Below are 19,970 nucleotides of genomic sequence, written 5' to 3' on the forward strand. Positions count from 1 at the left end.
CATGTTGGCTTGGCAGTTTTGGGAGAGGATCTAATTTAAAACAAACAAATCCCAGGGGCACCTGGGTGGCTCAGTTGGTTACGTGTCCAACTTCAGTTCAGGTCATGATCTCACAGTTGGTGGGTTCGAGCCCCACATCAGGCTCTGTGCTGACAGCTCAGAGCCTGGAACCTACATCATCAGATTCTGTGTCTCGCTCTGCCCCTACCCCAATTCATGCTCTGTTTCTGTCTCAAAAATAAATAAACATTAAAAAATTTAAAAAAATAAAACAAATCCCAGCAATTTCTGACTTGTGATATATAGCATGATCTAATTCTGGTTAAGTCTTAGTGTGTGAGTTTATATATTCATTTTAAAATAGGTTTGAGGAATATATACTAAATTCTTGGCATGAATATTTCTGAGACATGGAACGAGGGATGAAGGAGCTTTTCATTTTTTGCATGTTCACTTTTGTTATACACACACACACACACATATAGTTTGTTTACAGGTGTATGCCACTTTAGATGTTAAAAGTGAAAATGTACCAAAAAATTAAAGCCCCTACGTAGAGGACTTAAAAGTCATGTTGACTTCATATTAGCTGCCTACTGTGCTCAGCACGACCATGATCAAAGTATACAGAAAGTGAAAGGGACAGAAGACAGAATCTTTGACTGCAAAGGATTAACGGTTGGTTAGGGGAAAACCACAAAAGATAAACGCAACACGTTAATAGTGGCTAGGAAACTGGGGGTGGGGGTGAGGTGGGGCTCCATCTCGATCCTTTGAAGGTCTGATGACGAGGGCACATAAGCAAACATTTTACATACAATTTCATTGGGTTTAGGGACTCGTTCAAGACCATTTACAGAACCCAAGGGTAAGCATTTTTAATTTAGAGCTTTCCAAAAGAAATGTTGATTCTTCAAAACCTCTTGCATCAGAAATGCCAAAATGTGAGTCATCACTAGGGACCAAAGTAGAAGGAAACAGAATGGGGAGAGGACGCCATTCGGCAGTTCAACAAACGCTCTTGGGGTGGGATCTACCGTTCTCTGAGCGCTCTCAGCATAGCCGAGGGGCCATCGGGGTGGGGAGAAGGAACAGGAATCTGGGCGGGGGCCTGAGACGCTTCTAGTGCTCTCAGACCTCCTGCTCGGCGCTTTCCGCGGGGGCCTGGGGAAGCGGGCACAGGCCGCACCGTCCTGTGGAGCGCGCACTGTCGGCTGCGGACCAGCGGGGCGCGCACCTGCGAGCACCGGCCTTCGGGACGTGCACACGCCAGCACCGGACCTGGGGGGCGCGCACCTGCCGGCCGCGGGCCTGGAGGGCGCGCACGTGCCGGCACCAGACCTGCGGGGCGCGCACCTGCCGTCACCGGCCTGCAGAGCGTGCGGCCCCGAGCAGCTCGCAGCGCGCAGGAAGCTCTCGTGCCCTCCCGCCTCTTGCCGGCGCTCTGGAAGCGCGCCGGATCGCGCAGATGCGCCTCTGGGGCGGGTTTCCCGGCGGCAGCGGTACGGCTCGCCAAGCCGGCGCCGCCGCGTCACCGGGAGAGGCGCACGCTGTGAGTTGCGGGTCTCCCACCCGTAAAATGGAGAGAGGACACCCGCTCTCGCAGTCCCTTTCCGAGCCTGACTGGCGGCTGCTAGAACAGGCCGGGCAAAGCCTGCAAAACCGCGGCCGCGGCGGCCGCCGTCCGTCCCGCTGGTCTGTTCAGAACCGCCGGTCGGAGCGCCAAGCAAGCCCCGGGCGGCCTCTGCACCGCGAAGCGCTCCCCCGCGGAAGATCGCGGAGCCGGGGCCCCCGCGCGCTCGCCTCCGGGGCGCAGCGGTCGGCCGCCACGACCACCGAGAGCTCGCACCGCCCGCAGTCCTAGAGCGGACCGGAAGTGCGCGCCGGGCCGGCGGGGAGGCGCGTTTCGCGGTGGGAGCGCGGGGCAGCCCCGCCGGCCGGGACGGCGGCCCTCGGAGGTGCGGACTGCGGCCGCGGGGAGGCGGCGTGTGCGCGGCGACAGCCGGCTCCGTGCGCCGCGCGCCGCCCGCAGCCTCGGCCCGTCCTTGCCCCCGGCCGGCTCGGCTCCTGCGCGCGGGGCCACGGCGGCCTCGGCTTTGCGCCTCGCAGGTAGCGGGCGGCGCGGCGAGCGGCCCTGCGACCCCTTGGCGGCTGAGAGCCCGCCGCTTCCGGGGCGGGCCGGGACCGCTTCCCTGCGGACGGAGGCGCTCGGGTGGCCGCCCCGTGGGGCCACGGAAGCCAGTCCCCTCTCTCCGCGTCTGTCTTCTGTGTTTGACGGGGTTCCTCCGTGCAGAACTTCGCTGACTGAGGAGCGGGCGGGACGCCCCGCACCTGCCCAGACCGCAGGTGGAGTCCAGCATGGCCGCGGCCTGCGCGCGCGTCCCAGCCTCGGCTAGCCCAGCGTCAGAGGCGCACGGGGACATCATCCAAGTGAAGGTTAAGGAAGAAGACCATGTGTGGGATCAGGAATCCTGCCTGCAGAAGACTCTGTGTCACACCAGGGAACTCTGTCGCCAGCGCTTCAGACACTTCTGCTACCAGGAGACGCCTGGACCCCGCGAGGCGCTGCGCCGGCTCCGCGAGCTGTGCCGCCAGTGGCTGAGCCCGGATATACACACCAAGGAGCAGATCCTGGAGCTGCTGGTGCTGGAGCAGTTCCTGACCATCCTGCCCGAGGAGCTCCAGGCCTGGGTGCGGGAGCACCACCCGGAGAGCGGGGAGGAGGTGGTGACCGTGCTGGAGGATCTGGAGCGGGAGCTGGACGAGCCTAGACAGCAGGTGAGACCTTGGAGGTGCCTCTTCTGCGCAGAAGTTGAGGGCGTGGGTCCAAGCTGGAGTACGTGCCATCAACTCCACACTGGTGGCGGCACATTCCGGTTTGGGGCATTATTATTTGATCACCGGTGTAGATGAATAGATTCAGGCTTATGGGATAACAGTTTGCACGTAAGTGACAGCTAATCCACAGAAGTAGATGATGTAACCACATGGGAAACCTTGATCTATTGCTTATCAGTAGAAGATACACTTTATTTAGTGGCTGTGAGATTAAACTCTTCTGATGCCCACTATGACCATATATGAAAACAAATCAGTATCAGGATATAAGGAACACCTTCTGGGAAAGACAAATAGAGAAGTAGCCACACTTAGTAGAAATATCAGGAAAAAGGGAATGATGAGATTTGGGTTCCATAATAGGCCCTGTCACTAATTAGCTGTGTAACCTTTGGCGTATCAAACCTTCTCTGGGCTTTAATGTCTTCGTTTGTACAACAAAGAGATTAATTCCATCATTTTCTAGATGGTTTTCAGTACTTGGAGTTGTTGGTATGTGAAACGTATTGAGTCCAGTATCTGGTTTTTCACCCTTACGCTAGAGGTTATTTTTAAGGGAGCATACATGCCTTCTAGGACAGTAATTTTAGAACATTACGGACATTACCAGTCACATTTCTATAATGATACTATCCATCATAGTATCTGAGTATCTGAACTCCTTAAATATGAACATTTTATGTATACAGTCTGATCCATTAAGACATGTTTTTCTGGAATGCAGATCTTTCATATGAGATTGATAAGTAAGGAAATGAGTCCATGTAACATTGAAATCGTTCTGGCACGTACATGAATTTTACCAGCAAGTCGATGTTTTGGGCCGCCAAGTGAGAGCAGCTGAATGCAAGGTGTGTGATTATAGCGGATGCAGTAAACCGTGAAGACGGGCAGTACCGTACCAAACGCCCATTTGCCCATTCACCTCCACATCCTTTCTCTTGGCCAGTCTCTGTTTTGGAAATGCTTCTTTGCATGGTTCCCTCCCAACTTTGTGCATTTTTTGTTAAACTTTTTTGTATTCCAGAAAATGAGCAAGCAGAGGGGTTTACAAGTGCCACAGAAGCATGCTGGTGATAAAATCTCTGCTAGCGAACATAAAAGAACAGCTTTAAGAATTGAAGAAAAGCTCAAAATTACAAAATGCTTTTAAAAAAATGGAAGAATCTGTGACATTGTGCAACTGGTGTAAAGGAGTCAACGTTGCATACTGCTAGAGACAGTAAAAGAACTGGGAAGTAACAGAAAGTGCTCTAGCTGGAACATCTGCCAGTGCTACACAGTTTGTTTGGACGGGATGTAAGGAAATGGAAAAACTGGAACATTGGTTAAGTGTGTGGATTGAATACCAAACAAAGAAGGAATCAGAGGCATCCTTTCTCAAATAAAGGGAAGTCTTCGCAATATATGAAGACCTTCAGAAAAAAGCTACAAGTGTCTTCACTTAGTGGAAGCAGTGGCTGGTTTAGTGACTTCAAGAACGGCTGTGTCTTCCAGTGCTAAGCTCTCTGGTGAACTGTGAGTGCAGATAGAGGAAGCTGTACGGTTCTCCCAGGGTTAAGGAATCTGATTGATGAAGAAGGCTATGCCCTGGATCAGATTTTAATTTTGATGAAACCAGGCTGCACTGGAAGCACATTCCCTCAAGGGTCTGTATCTCTAAGGAGGAAACACACAACACACACGAGGGCTTGAGGCCACGCAAGATCGTGTGATGTGATGTGGGGTGCAAATCCCAGTGGAAATATAAAGCTGAGGACTGCTGTGAGTCCTCACGTTCTCTATGCATGAGCTTTGAAAGGAGTCGGAAAGACTAGCCTGCTGTAGTTCTAACAAGAGAGGCTGGATAACAGGCAGATATTTATTGGTCTTTTAGGTGATGTTTTTTTCTACGTGACTTAAAAAGGTAACTGCAGGAGGAAAAAATTATCTTTCAAAAGTCTTAGCATTCATCAATCCCTCCTCCAACAGTTGCTACCCTTTCATCAGATACTGAAGTTCTCTTTTCTCTCCTAGTACAACTTCTTTACTCCAGCCCCTTGATTGGGGTGTGATTGCAGCCTTTAAAGCTTATTACTTAAGGAGAACATTCAAGGTGTTTATTGCACCTACAGCGGGTGAAATGCACACACAGTTTTCGCATTCTGGAGTCAATTGCACATTAAACCTGACACTGATATTACTGTGGAGGCCTGGCATGATGGTTCAGGTAGGACGGAGGGGGAGCGGACGGCTCACTTCTGTCACCTGAGGTTCAGGTAGGATACAGGGGGAGTGGACAGAAGATGATGAATGACTGCCATGCAGAGTGCCACAGGATTGTGCTTCATGCATAAGGTCCCCATTTGGAACCGTATAAGCAGCTCCTTTACAAAAGAAGGGAAATGTTTAAGCAGCAGAAACTGCGTCTGTAAGTCAGTGTCAAAGAAGTAAACACACGATTGATGAGCCAGAACCAAATCATGGTTTTCTAAAATCACTGCATTTCTTGGAAGATGTGCAAATGCTTCTCCTCCTGAACTTCTGAGGACAGAGTCTCTACTCCTCCTTCCGCTTTCCTGAGCCCACTTTGTGGCACAGTAGCATCACCTCACTGAGGTACAGTGCTATACGGGATGTAATCATCCTTTATAGTATCTTTCTGACTAGGCTTGTATATTACTAGGACCATGGTTTTATTAGCACTCTGGTGACAAAGTTGTGTATATCTTAAGTAGTCTATCCTGTAACTTTATTTTCTCCATAAATCCTGTCACTTTTGTGTTTAGTTTTGTAGAAAGCATGTATTTTCCTCTTCCCTCTAGCCAGCACACCTCCTCCTTTTGTTTCAAAGAAACAATATAGTTTGTTTTTTTTTTTTTTTTTTCCCTGCAGATGTGCCTGTTTCTTTAGAATGTTCCTCTTCTACTTTGTTGAGAAATGTGGCCGGTGGTAGGACTTGGTGTTTGGTCAGTTCTGGGTAATGTTCGTATTTGATAGATTTTCATATGACTCAGGGTTATAGAGCTCTCCCTAGTCTTCTAGAATACTAAGTTTGCATAAATGTTTCTCATTTTTCTTGTTTCTATGTGATTTCTGGAAGAAGGGGAAATGCCATTGTTGCAGACATGCTTAGCTGCCCTCTCGGAACACAGGCACCCCTGCTTTCAGAAAGTGTGGGTTCTAGCTCTCCACTTGATACCACTTTGTTTTTACAAAAGACCTGCATCAGCACAGTAACCGCTCTTTTTCATAAAAATGAAAATACTCTGTGGATTCTTCAGGTCAGTAAACACAGGAACTAGTGTAGTTCTTTTGTCAGGGCAGCATGGCCTATATGAACTTACAGAAAGTGGGGATACTGTTCACTCTATGCCCTTTCTGCTTCAACAGTTTTCACAGGAAAACTACTTTTGTGTAGCAGGGGAAACCTATATCCCCCCCCCCCCCCCCCCCACACACACACTTGCTTCTTCCATAAAAAGCGTTGATTTTGTTCATGTTGGCCATGTACCTACCTACTTCTCCAGCTTTCCTCCTACTGGAGTTGGCTATGCAACACAGGCCTGGCCCGGGAGAAGTAGGCACAGTTTCTGGCAGTTTCTGTGAAAGCTTCTACTTTCCTTGTAAGATGGGGCAGGTGCGTTTATTCTGTTTTTGCCCACCGCCTGTCCTGAACATAGCTGGTGTCCAGGCCTGCACAATGGTGGGCACGAGCAAGAACCCCAGGGTGGTGAGGACAGCTGCCCTCCTCGACACCTCTTGTCATGTGACAAAAAGAACACCCCCTCCCCCCCCCATTTTTTAAAGCCAATATAAGTGTCTAATTGGGAAATATATGCATTTCTAATGACTGTGGCCGCATTATACCACGATTTTACAACCAGAACTTTCGTATTAGAAAATTTTAAAAATAAAATCCAGGAATCATAGAGTGAAAGACAAATGACCGTCATAACGGGTTTGAGGTTAATTTCATTTCTGTAATTCATTACTGCCGCCCGGAGTCACCCTTTAAAGTCCGGTGGTGGACGTCCTTCCGGGCCCTGGCGAGTCCCTCCGCTGCATAGACAGAAGGGTGTGCGCGGGCGCGATGGGGGAGGAGCGGCCGCAGCCGCAGCCGCAGGTCTTCGGGTTCGTGTTTTAGTTGCTGTAAGAGTCTTTGCAGAACTGATAGGATTATTGAACTATAAGCAGCAGGTTCCCCTGTCCCCCGGCTGGCATATCGTCTTCACTCCACGACTCTGTTTCTCCCAGTTATGTAAAGATTCGGGCAAATTGAAACGTAGCCTATTTATTATACAAACCAATCTACATAGGATGTCTTTTTCTTTTAATCCAGATTTTTCTTTTTCTCTTTTCTTATTTTAGAGAGAGCGAGCACAAGTGAGGGAGAGGGACAGAGAGAGGGAGAGAATCTTAAGCAGGCTCCACACCCACCAAGGAGCCCCAGGTGGGACTGATCCCATGATCCTGGGATCCTGACCTGAGCTGATATCAAGAGTCAGCTCAACCCACCCAGCCAGCAAGTGCCCCCACATATGATGTCTTATTCTTAAGATCAGAGAAGGGAAGGGGCACCTGGGTGGCTCAGTTGAATAGCCCACTCTTGATCTTGGCTCAGGTCATGACCTCGCGGTATGTGGGTTCAATCCCAGCGTTCTTTGGGTGCTGTGCTGACAGCTCAGAGCCTGGAGCCTGCTTCAGATTCTGTGTCTCCCCACCCCCCCCTTCTCTCTCTGCCCCTCCCCCACTCATGCTCAGTCTCCCTATCTCAAAAATAAATAAACGTTAAAAAAATTAAATAAATGCTGGGATAAAGGGACATAGCCATTTTGAAAAGGCACATTAAATCTATGCCTCATACCATATATCAGAAACAATAAACTTTAAATGTGTCAGAGATCAATACATAAAATTTTAAATACCCAACTACTAGGATAAAGTGTGAATGACGTATTTTATTATCTGGGTGTACAGAATTCCTCCAAACCCAGAAATAATATCAAGAAATTTTTCTTTATGAAATAATTTAAAAATGCAGGACAGAAAACCCACACAGAAATAACAATGATAAATTTTAGTGAAAATATTTGTAAGATTTATCATAGATAAAAGCTAATCTTTTTGGCAAATGCAATAAAAATGATCAAGAGACATGAGCAGTTTTCATAAACAGATAAATGAATGACTTTTAACTGTACAAAAAGGTGCTCCACTTCAATCATAAAATTACAAGTCAAAACTACATTGAAGTACTTTTGTCACCTGTCAGATGGCAAAATTTCAAAAGCTTGGCAACACAGTGTGGTGGCCTGACTGGAAGATAGGTCCTGTCATATGTCCCTGGTACACGTACAAGATGGCACCTTTCCTTTGGGGGTGGGGCAGATTTGGGCACCATCTAACGCCTACTTGTGCATCTAACGCCTACTTGTGCATCTAATGCCTATTTGTGCCCTTTGACCCACCCAGCAATACCCTTTCTGGGAATTTGCTTTGAATATACGCATCTACAAAGAAGAGATGACGTAGACATAGTTTTTCATTGCAGCTATTTGTAAAAGCAGAATGTTGTAAGCAACCTAAATGCTGATCCATGTACAGTGACTGAATAAACTGTGGCGCATGAATGTAACGTTGGACCATGTACATAAAAATGAAGAGGGTATCTATGAACTGGTATGAGATGACCTCTGGAGAATATTCTCCTAGCAAGTGAAAAAAGGAAGGTGTGAACTACTATGTATAGTATAGAAAAGTATAGACACATTTGCATTAAATTTGTATATATTATGTATATATGTACATAAGTGCAAATATTGGTGTATATGTATGTATATATGTGTTTTACATATTTTTGCAAAAATAAACTGAGGGTAAACCATCACCAACAAAAATGGTTTCTTATGGAAGTGAAGGGGGAGTAGAATATAAGCAATATTACTCTGAATATGTGTTTTGATTTTTGGGGGCATCTGGGTGGCTCAGTCGGTTAAGTGTTGGATGCTTGGTTTTGGCTCAGGTCATGATCTTGTGGTTTGTGGGATTGAGCCCCACGTTGCTCTCTGAGCCGATGGCACGGAGCCTGCTTGGGATTCTCTCTCTCCTCCTCTCTCTGCCCCTCCCCTCTCCAAAAATTAATTAATTAATTAAAAAACTTTTGAAAACTGTATGTTTTCATCTTTTGTACCATTTAAATGCTTCAAATATATATTTTTTTCACTTGGATACTTTATTGGGACTTTTATTTTCCTGTCATAACTTCTGCATTTGGGAATGCTATGGCAATTTTGTATTGTTACAATTTTTCAAAGAAAAGATACATTGGCTTCTAGAGTAAAGATACATATAGCTTTTTTTTTTTCTTTTCTTTTCTAAATTGGCTTAGAAAAAAGTGTTTTTTTCATGACACTTAACAGAAAGGCAGAAACTTGGGAGTCCCAGTACTGGCTATTCAGAAATATCTCCTAGAGAAAAAAATTCAAAAGCAATGCTTCAAATATTTAAAAAGCAATGTTAAAGGGCACCTGGGTGGCTCAGTCAGTTAAGCACCTGACTTCAGCTCGGGTCATGATCTCACAGTCCGTGATTTTGAGCTCTGCGTCGGGCTGTGTACTTAGAGCTCAGAGCCTGGAGCCTGTTTCGGATTCTGTGTCTCCCTCTCTCTCTACCCCTCCCTCGCTCGCTCTCTCTCAAAAATAAAAAATAAAACAAAAACAATAAAAAAATAAAAATAAAAAGCAATGTTAAATTCAAAGTGATTAAACACAGAAACAGATGAACTCAACTGTATATCAAATTATTATTAATAACAGAGCAAAAAAACAAGTAACTTGAACACAGTACTCTGACTATATTCTCTTAGTGGAATACTTACTGTCTGCGTACATATAAAGCTGCAAAGATATTGATTTCACATAGTAGGTATGTTGTTGGAAATGTTCTACAACACAAAGCATTGTAAATTCTGAAACTGTTCTGCGCTTATTGTAGGTGAGGGCAAATGAGAAAATATATACATCATATTGAACTAAGTTTTTGTTTCACCGTGGGAGAAGGTATATATTAAAATGGAATATAGAAAGGTGAAATAGGGGCGCCTGGGTGGCTTGGTTGGTTAAGCATCCGACTTTGGCTCAGGTCATGATCTCATGGTCCGTGAGTTCGAGCCCCGCGTCGGGCTCTGTGCTGACAGCTCAGAGCGTGGAGCCTGTTTCAGATTCTGTGTCTCCCTCTCTCTCTGCCCCTCCCCTGTTCATTCTCTGTCTCTCTCTGTCTCAAAAGTAATAAATGTTAGAAAGGTGAAATAAATCTTACTGTGTTGAAATTGTATTGAATTCATGATATTCTGTAAATATGTTTACCAGCTCTATCCATGAAAGTGCCTGGAGGGGACGAGGCATCATTAACAATGAGCCAACCTCCTACTCAGTCTTTGTTACTAATACTGTTGCTCCAAAATGAATCAAGACTTATTGGGAAAACCGTTGAAACTAGTCCTGATACAGGGAAACAACAATGTGGTCATATGTTTATTTTTCTGGAAAAATGGATGTGACCTAGCAGGGTCATGTTCAAACAATGCAGGAGCCTGATCAAAGGGGCCCCAGGGGCCATATGGGAGACAGTTGGCGGCCAGCATGAGTAAGGAAGGAATAGATTACAAAATAAGTCTATAGTGATATTCAAAATGATAGAAAGCTCTTTATGGGAAATTGCTAGCTAATAAATGTAGAAGAAATTATAAAGGCAGGCAGTAGCCCCCAGTATAAAAATTGATTCAAGCAAAAATCATCAGTGAATGCTAAAAACATTGGGGAATAGGCTATTGATGTCCATGCATGCTCTTACCCCATTGCTGACTTAGTAATTACAGTGGGAAAGTGAGTGGATAGATCTGGTGATCACTGCCTTAACTAACTGATCAAATTTAGCATTATCGATAATGAAATAACTTGATAGCATGTGCCCTGTGACATGACACCATAAGTACACATCACTTACGTAGTATTCTTCCAAAAATTACTCACCAGAATCTGTTTGTGAGGAAATAAGACAAATCTCTGACATTCTATAAGATAACTGGGTCTGACTTTTCAAAATTGAATGTCATAAAAAAGATGCCTGTCTTTTTTAGATGAGAGGAAGCAAAAGGTATAATGTATAAATATTGTTTCATGGACTTAAAACCATAAAATATATTTTGGGGACAGTTAGGGAAATTTAGTTATAAACCATACATGAGATGGTTAGTGTAAGGAGCAGATGATGTTTTCTTTTTCCCCATGCATAACACTGGGCCAGTTTTCCACATTGACTCTAAAACAACTGTCAGATTCCTTTCTGGGTGCAATAGTCCCAATCAGATAATTTGCATAACCCCCACCCCAAATATTTATTTTTAATTGCTTACACTGAAACCCATTTACAACTTTCTTTTTTTTTTTTTTCCAACGTTTATTTATTTTTGGGACAGAGAGAGACAGAGCATGAACGGGGGAGGGGCAGAGAGAGAGGGAGACACAGAATCGGAAACAGGCTCCAGGCTCCGAGCCATCAGCCCAGAGCCTGACGCGGGGCTCAAACTCACGGACCGCGAGATCGTGACCTGGCTGAAGTCGGACGCTTAACCGACTGCGCCACCCAGGCGCCCCAGACAACTTTCTTTTAATTGTCACAACTTAGGATTCCTTTAATGTTTGTGTTGTTATTCCCCAAAGCCAAAACCACAGGGATGAGTACCGACTTCTGTCCAATGGAGACAGTTTCTGTTGCATGGCTCTGCTTTATTAGTCCCAGCATTGTTTTGATATCTCTCCTTATTCTGTTTGGCATTCATCTTAAGAATTCAGCAAAGGGGCGCCTGGCTGGCTCAGTCAGTTAAGCATCCGACTTCCACTCAGGTCATGATCTTGCAATCCATGAGTTCAAGTTGAACACGGGCCGGAGCCTGGAGCCTGCTTTGGATTCTGTGTCTCCCTTGCTCTCTGCCCCTCCCCCACTCGTGCACGTGCTTTCTCTCTGTCAAAAATAAATAAACATTGAAAAGAAAATTCAATGAAGACTTTTTTTCTTCTCACATTCTATTTCTGTACAAGAATGTTCTGAGGTTTAGTTATGCTTTGTACAGTGATCACCTATATTCATTTCCAGATGTATCGATTTGTCCCCAGGTCCCACAGGACACAAATGGGCCTGAAACTCCTATGGAGGAAATGAGTCCCCTGGATGCGGCACAGGAGTGCCTGGGTACCCAGCTCCCATCTATGGAAGACAGAATGGAATGTGCATCTCCAGAGCCACGCCCACTGCAAGATAATGGTGAGGTCCAGAAGGAGGATGACGTTTGGGAGCGGGAAGGGTCTCCTTGCTGAAAAGCTATGAAATCTCATCCATTGCAACCTTACTGAATTCATCTGAGGGAAGGTCAGCCAGTGTTGGGTGATGCTATTAAAGGAGTTAAGCAGCCAGGTAATAATGTAAGAAATCATTGAATACAAGATTTTTGATGGATATTTTGCAATGGAATTATGTCCCTGTGGATAAATCAGAGGATAAATCAGTAGGGATGCTGAGCACTCGTCCGTGTGCCCATTGGTCTGATTTCTAAAGCCTCTGCCCCAGTTTTTGTCACACATGATGTTTAAGACTTGGATTGCTACTCAGAAATTCTGAAGAAAATGGAATTTCTGGTCTATGCCCTTAGCATTTCAAGGACTGTTAATAGGATAAGGGGGGCAAGAGCACAGGCTGACTGTTCTGGAGCAACGTCTTTTCCAGAATCTCCAGTATAATCAACACGTTCTACGTCTTGTGAAGTCCTAACAACTCCCCAATTATCCTGCACCTACCAATACCCTGCTTGCTTCTGGAGCTCATGTTCTGGTTCTCATTCACATTGCCCTATATTCCTTTCTTCCCCCAAGTTCATCCTGCTTCACCCTCCTTTCCTACTCATGGCTCCACAGCATGACACAAAATGTATTCGCGTGGAAAGAAGTACTGTCCATATGGTGGTCTTTTCAGTCGCATTTTGAGACATTGAAACATAAGCCCCAAATGTTGCTGTAACAGTTAACTTGACTTAATAGGACAAAACATGGTATAGTCTGGGGCTTTTTAAAAAAAGATCTATTGGGGCGCCTGGGTGGCGCAGTCGGTTAAGCGTCCGACTTCAGCCAGGTCACGATCTCACGGTCCGTGAGTTCGAGTCCCGCGTCAGGCTCTGGGCTGATGGCTCGGAGCCTGGAGCCTGTTTCCGATTCTGTGTCTCCCTCTCTCTCTGCCCCTCCCCCGTTCATGCTCTGTCTCTGTCTGTCCCATAAATAAATAAAAACGTTGAAAAAAAAAAAAAAAGATCTATTACTGGGGCACCTGACTGGCTCAGTCCGTACAGCACAAAACTCTTTGATCTCGGGATTGTGAGTTCAAGCCCCACGTAGTGTGTAGAGATTACTTAAAAAATAAAGTTTTTAAAAAAATCTATTACTGTATTGCTGAGGCTTCTCTAGCCAAAACAAATCATCTTTTATAGTTAATAAATAATAACATCGATTTGTTTCTTGTTTTACATAAAACAGTACTTTAAGGCTAATCCCAGATACTGCTCTGGAAAGTCACATCTCTTTACTAGATCAGAACTTTTTGTTCCTAGCTTGGGTTCTTCATTTACCTTCTGTTTCTCCAAGGCTGGGCTCCCTAACCAAACCTGTGTTCCCCCAACTTGTGTGCCCACGCCTCTGTTTCTACCCCAAGCTCTAGTGACTGCTTGGGCAGTGTATATGTTTCAAGTGATATTCCCAAATATTCTAACTGATTTTTTTCTCTATATTTTAGGGTCATTTTTGTGGCTTTCCATGATGTCTCAAAGGGTGGGTGATGATAACCCCAGTAGCTTAGACACTAATGAACCAGAAATGGAACCAGAAAACATGAGAGAGAAGTTCTTCAGGAACTTAGCAGTGTTGCTGGAAAACAAAAGTAATAATACCAAGATATTTTCCAAAGCAAAGTACTGTCAGTTAATACAGGAAGTGAAAGAGGCTAAAGCAAAGGCAAGAAAGGAGTCTGTTGATTACCGTCGCTTAGCGAGGTTTGATGTGATCCTTGTGCAAGGAAATGAGAAGCTGATTGAGGCTATAAATGGGGATACAGATAAAGTTCGGTATTACTTACACAGTGAGGAGTTATTTGACATTCTGCACAACACACATCTCAGCATTGGGCATGGAGGACGTACCCGCATGGAAAAGGAGCTACAAGCAAAATACAAAAACATCACAAAAGAAGTTATAATGCTGTACCTGACCCTCTGCGGACCATGCCAACAGAAACATTCGAAACTCAAAAAAGTTATAACATCAAAACCAATTAAGGAAGTTAGTTCAAGATGCCAGGTGGATATTATAGACATGCAATTGAATCCTGATGGGGAGTATAAGTTTATTATGCATTATCAAGACCTTCGTACAAAGTTGAGTTTTTTGCGGTCACTAAAATCTAAAAGGCCTAAGGAAGTGGCACATGCTCTTTTAGATATTTTTACAATTATTGGAGCTCCCAGTGTCCTACAATCTGACAATGGGAGGGAGTTTTCAAGCCAGATTGTCTATGAACTCAGTAATATTTGGCCAGAGTTGAAAATTGTCCATGGGAAGCCTCAGCCCTGTCAAAGCCAAAGTTCTATGAACCAAATTAATGATGATATCCAAAATAGGATTATCTCCTGGATGCAAACTAACAATTCATCACACTGGGCTGAGTTTTTGTGGTTCATTCAGATGATCCAAAATCAGCCCTATCACAGAGGTATGCAACCAAATCCATTTGAAGGCACATTTAGCTCTGAAGCTAAGCCAGGCCTCTGTCATCCTCAGTTAACCGAAGAACTCATTGCCAGCCCAAATCCAGAAAGTGAATTTGAACCAGCTGACAAAGAATTAGAGAATCCACCAGGAGCACAGTATGAAGAAAATGTTGAGACTGGAACCGATAGTAGTGATATTGAAGAGAATCTTTCTATTACTCCTACGGTGGCCATGAAAAACCCTCCTGAAAGCAGATTAAAATTTTTATCCTGTGTAGTTTGTAAAAAAGAATGCTCAGGTACTAATAGTTGCATATCATGTGATGCAAGTGTCCATGCAGTCTGCGGGGTGCCCTCCCCACATGGGACTGCGGGCTACCATCACAGAATAACGTGCAGTCTTTGCTACGAGACCACCACAATGAAAAGGAAACATGATGAGATCCAAAGAAGTTTGACTGGTCAACCTTCCAAAATGCTAAAGCCTTCAGAGACACCATTTTCATCAGACAAAGTAGGGGATTGGGTAAGAGTTTGAGTATCTGTTGTAGATGAAAGCAGGGAAAGAGCTTCATTACTCTTCACTGTGCTCATGATGAGTGAGAATGTTTGGCAGGGTATATACTAAATAAAGCACAGGGTGGTCAACTTGGATTTGTTTTCTCCAGAGAAAAGCCCATTACTTCTAATTCCTATCTCCCCCCCCGCCCCCCACCACCACCCTTTTATCAGGTTGGAAGTTATAACCTTGAATGCTGCTTTATTTGTTGTGTGGGGTGATGACAGTCTCTCACTCTGTCCTGGTGTGAGGAATTCCTTGGGGGGATAAGGAAGCTAAGATCTAGGGGGTAAGTGGTGTGTGTGAGGGTGTGTTTCTACAGGAGGATGAACATGAGAAAAGCTGAACTTAATGTTACTTTGGGTGGGGAGCTGAGCCAAGAAAGGGCATCTTGGGTCAAGTGAAGTAATTAGGAAGGACAAGAGATGACAAGTTGGATTGTGAGATATGGGTTTGTGTTGAGAAAAAGTTCAGTTTTCAGATATAAATGGAGAACATGAGATAAGGCCAAAGAGCTTTATTTTAAATCCGTAGGTTTGATAGAGTTAATGTGTGTTCAGGGTTGAGTTTTGAAATATGGGGGCTACACCTGATTTGGGCCAGTGGTACTGGAGTGTGATCTTCGGATCAGCGCTGGTCTGCAAACTTTATACCAGTCCACAGTAGGGCAAGTGTACTAATCAAGAGTATTTAGAAACTAGCCACAATTTGACATTGCCGTAGTGCCCAGCACGTGATTACTTGACTTGCGTTTCCGAGTAGAATGCTGGGAGGTAGGGATGTTGACTCCTAGGGCAAGTCGTGTGCTGGCATTGTATAGCACTCAAGCACAGTTACAGTGCGTGATATTTTATGGCTAGTTTGTCTGCTGTAACTCAGAAAAAATGTAAGCATTTATTTATCTTTATAACTTCATTTTAAAACCATTTTTAAATTTGTAATCAAACCTAGTTTTTAATTTGTTTAACATTATTAGACAAAGGAGGAAAGTAACATTTGTGTTTATTTTTAATCCTGATTTTCAGATGGCAAAACGAGCTTCACTGGACTTGTTTGTCAAGAAGAAACATAGCCTTTCTGAATCTGGGGGCAGGAGTAGAAGAAACGGTAAAGGTGGAAGTCAGCCTGAGGAAGCGAAAGGCAGAAGAGTTCACACAGGTTTCACCCGGAAATATGACCCCTCGTACATTGAGTTTGGGTTTATAGCTGTAATTGATGGTGAGGTGCTGAAACCACAATGTATTATTTGTGGAGATATCCTGGCTAATGAAGCGATGAAACCATCAAAACTTAAGCGGCATTTATATTCAAAACATAAAGAAATGAGTTCACAACCAAAAGAATTCTTTGAGAGGAAGAGTAGTGAATTAAAGAGCCCACCAAAGCAGGTGCTTAGTGTTTCTCACATAAACATTAACGCCCTGCGGGCTTCCTACAAGGTGGCGCTGCCTGTGGCCAAGTCCAAGACGCCGTACACGATTGCGGAGACCCTGGTGAAAGACTGCATCAAGGAGGTCTGCCTGGAGATGCTGGGAGAGTCGGCTGCCAAGAAGGTGGCTCAGGTGCCCCTGTCCAATGACACCATCGCCCGGCGCATTCAGGAGCTGGCCAGTGACATGGAAGACCAGCTCATAGAGCAAATAAAAGAAGCAAAGTACTTCTCGCTGCAGCTGGACGAGTGCAGAGATATCGCTAACATGATTGTTCTCTTGGTGTACGTGCGGTTTGAACACGATGATGACATAAAGGAAGAATTCTTCTTTTCAGCCTCTTTGCCAACAAACACAACTAGCTCAGAACTGTGTGAAGCTGTGAAGAATTATGTCGTCAACAAGTGTGGTCTGCAATTTCAGTTTTGTGTAGGCCTGTGTTCTGATGGCGCGGCTTCGATGACAGGGAGACGGTCCGAGGTGGTGGCCCAGATTAAGGAACTTGCGCCGGAGTGTAAAATAACACATTGCTTCATTCATCGAGAGGGTCTGGCCATGAAAAAGATATCAGCTGAACTAAATAGTGTGCTTACTGACACAGTAAAAATTGTGAATTATGTAAAATCTAATGCATTAAATTCGAGATTGTTCTCTTTGTTGTGCGACAATATGGAAGCGGATCACAAGCAGCTGTTACTGCACGCGGAGATGCGGTGGTTATCACGGGGGAAAGTTCTATCAAGAATGTTCGAAATACGAAATGAACTCTTAGTGTTTCTGCAAAGCAAGAAGCCAGTTTGGTCCCAACTTTTCAAAGACGTGAATTGGACAGCCAGACTTGCTTATTTATCTGATATCTTCAGTATTTTTAATGATCTTAACGTTTCCATGCAAGGGAAGAATGCAACATGTTTTTCAATGGCTGATAAGATTGAAGGACAAAAACAAAAGTTAGAAGCTTGGAGAAACAGAGTTTCTGTGAATTGTTATGACATGTTCCATAATTTAACAACAATTATCCATGAAGTAGGTAATGACCTTGATATTGTCTATCTGCGAAAAGTTATCAATGAACATCTTACAAATTTGTTAGATTGTTTTGAATTGTATTTTCCATCGAAAGAAGATCCACGCATAGGGAACTCATGGATCCAAAATCCATTCCTCTCATCAAAAGATAACTTAAATTTAACTGTCACCCTGCAGGATAACTTGTTGAAGCTGGCTGCTGATGAAGGACTGAAAATGAATTTTGAAAATACAGCATCACTTCCTTCATTTTGGATAAAAGTTAAAAATGAGTATCCTGAGCTTGCTGAGGTTGCTTTAAAATCCCTTCTTCTGTTCCCCTCAACGTCCCTGTGCGAGACCGGGTTCTCGACTTTAAGTGTCATTAAGACAAAGCACAGAAACAGTTTGAATATACATTATCCCCTGAGAGTAGCATTGTCATCCATCCAGCCCAGGTTAGACAAATTAACAAGCAAGAAGCAAGCTCACTTATCACATTAAAAACTTTAAGGTATTCAGTCGAAGTGTGCATATACGCATTACGGAATACGAAAGTTATTAAAATAGCAATTCTCTATATAAATTGTATGTACACTTTCAGTTACATGTACAGTTTTTATAATTCTTTTCTTGATATATTTCTTATATTTATTAAAATGTAATTTTAAATCTGTTGTTTCTAACATTAAAAAATTTTGGTCTTGTATTTTGTATGTCTTTGTTATTGTTGTATTTCATTAGGATATGAAGATTGTAGGATGACTTCAGGATGGCAGTGATTTCTCTGAAATGGCAGATTAGATCAGTGAGGGGAAGTGAATTTAAGGCTGGAATTGGAATCGGAGTGTCCTGGGTGGTCAGGTGGGAAGCTAATGTTAAGTTTCCTTTGTTGGTGCATGTCTACACACAGTGTTTACATGGTGAGGACAGGGAAACACTTATCATGTAATGGTGTCATGGCTTTGGATTCATATTCATGAATTCTGACCTCATAGCAGTGGGGGATTGGGTCATAGTGATGAGTTTAGGTCAGGTACAGAGTTTTAGATTTTGCTTGAGCTGATTGCTGTTCAGGTTCTCTGGGACAGAGCCAGGTATGGCGAGCTCTTCAGGTAGATTTATAACCTCTACTGTGCAGAGATGATTCAGAAAAATGGCACACATATCTGCTCTCCTGTCTGCACTCACTCGGAATTATAGAAAACAGACTGTTAGCACATGGCAGTTTCTTTAGGGTAAAAACATGCCAAGATCCTTGAGGAAAATGAGTCTTTTCCTAGACAGAAAAGCAACATAACAGTAAGTGCTTATTTTCAAAGAAATGTAACATTGAAAGTTGAAGACGGGAAAGATATGTAGTCATACGAAATGTCACTAATATTTTATTGATTAAAAAGTTTCATTGGAATGGATCCCAAAAATGTTAGAAAGCGGAGGAAACATTTTTCACATTCAATTCAGAACCTTCAGTAGGATTATATTTTATTGTGTGTGTTTGATAAAATCTTACAGCTTCTCAAAAAAGGTGGTATTGGTGGATAGATATACGCAACAATGGTTTAATTTCTTCCACCTACATTTTATGTGTCCTGTCTCCTATCTGACTATATTTTGGAACTAAGGGACTTACATTTAAAAAATTTTACCATTTGTTTTATTGATTGAATAAAGTATTGTGCTTCCAATTTTCAAAATTAAAAAGCAATATATGTGTGGTGATTTTATATTTATTTCTATAAATACCTCAAGTGTCTGGGAGAAAATAAACTGATGGACATAAAGAATACATTTTAAAAGAGAACTAAGTCCTCTTTATCTGTAAGAAATATAAAGTAGTGGATATTTGAGAACAGAATTAGAATCATCTGGGCAGAATTTTTGGTGTGAATTTTGGCCTTCTTGGATATTTTCTTTACTGGCTACCTGTTTCTCCTGCAAATGATACGCTACCAGGAGGCTGGATTGCTTTACCTGTACCTTTTTCACATTTTGGGAAATTGGACTTTCTTCTGTTTCCTCCTCCCTGTGTGTTTTATTATCTTACTGTACATTTTTTTTCAATTCAACAGCTTTATTGAGGTACAGTTTACATGAAACCTTAACATGAATTGGGTGACTAGTGACTGTAAGTCATGTGATCTTTTTCTTCTATTTTCTGCTTGTTGTGCAGTGAGTTCACATGTCTGTAGACATGCCAGGAAGCACCCGCTTTGATTTTGCCAGGAAGTCACTTGTAAGTGATCCTTCAGGACGAAGGGCCTTGCATTTCACTCCCAGATTGGGCGTCGGGTTAGGCCGAGGATGTGCTCATGGGCCCTGTGGCTGCCTGAGCAGGAGGAAGAGG

The 19,970-nt window shown here is 43.8% G+C and overlaps 1 protein-coding gene across 3 annotated transcripts; it reads left to right on the forward strand.

Moving 5' to 3' along the window:
* Nucleotides 1-1,949: 1,949 nt before the first annotated feature.
* SCAND3 (SCAN domain containing 3) lies at nucleotides 1,950-19,331 on the forward strand. 3 transcript variants are annotated; one of them, XM_086705716.1, is made up of 4 exons: nucleotides 1,950-2,778; nucleotides 11,994-12,141; nucleotides 13,657-15,152; nucleotides 16,211-19,331. In XM_086705716.1, the coding sequence occupies exons 1-4, from the start codon at nucleotides 2,359-2,361 to the stop codon at nucleotides 18,125-18,127; spliced, it is 3,981 nt and encodes a 1,326-aa protein (XP_086561842.1). In that variant the 5' UTR covers nucleotides 1,950-2,358; the 3' UTR covers nucleotides 18,128-19,331. The 3 variants fall into 3 exon arrangements, with proteins under 3 accessions (XP_086561842.1, XP_086561843.1, XP_086561844.1); XM_086705717.1 differs by having other exon boundaries at nucleotides 13,657-15,140; XM_086705718.1 differs by lacking the exon at nucleotides 1,950-2,778 and adding an exon at nucleotides 3,989-5,436.
* The last annotated feature ends 639 nt before the right edge of the window (nucleotides 19,332-19,970 follow it).

Source organism: Puma concolor, chromosome B2 (assembly GCF_028749965.1).
Source record: "Puma concolor isolate L17-30 chromosome B2, mPumCon1.1.hap2, whole genome shotgun sequence".
Lineage (NCBI taxonomy): Eukaryota > Metazoa > Chordata > Mammalia > Carnivora > Felidae > Puma > Puma concolor.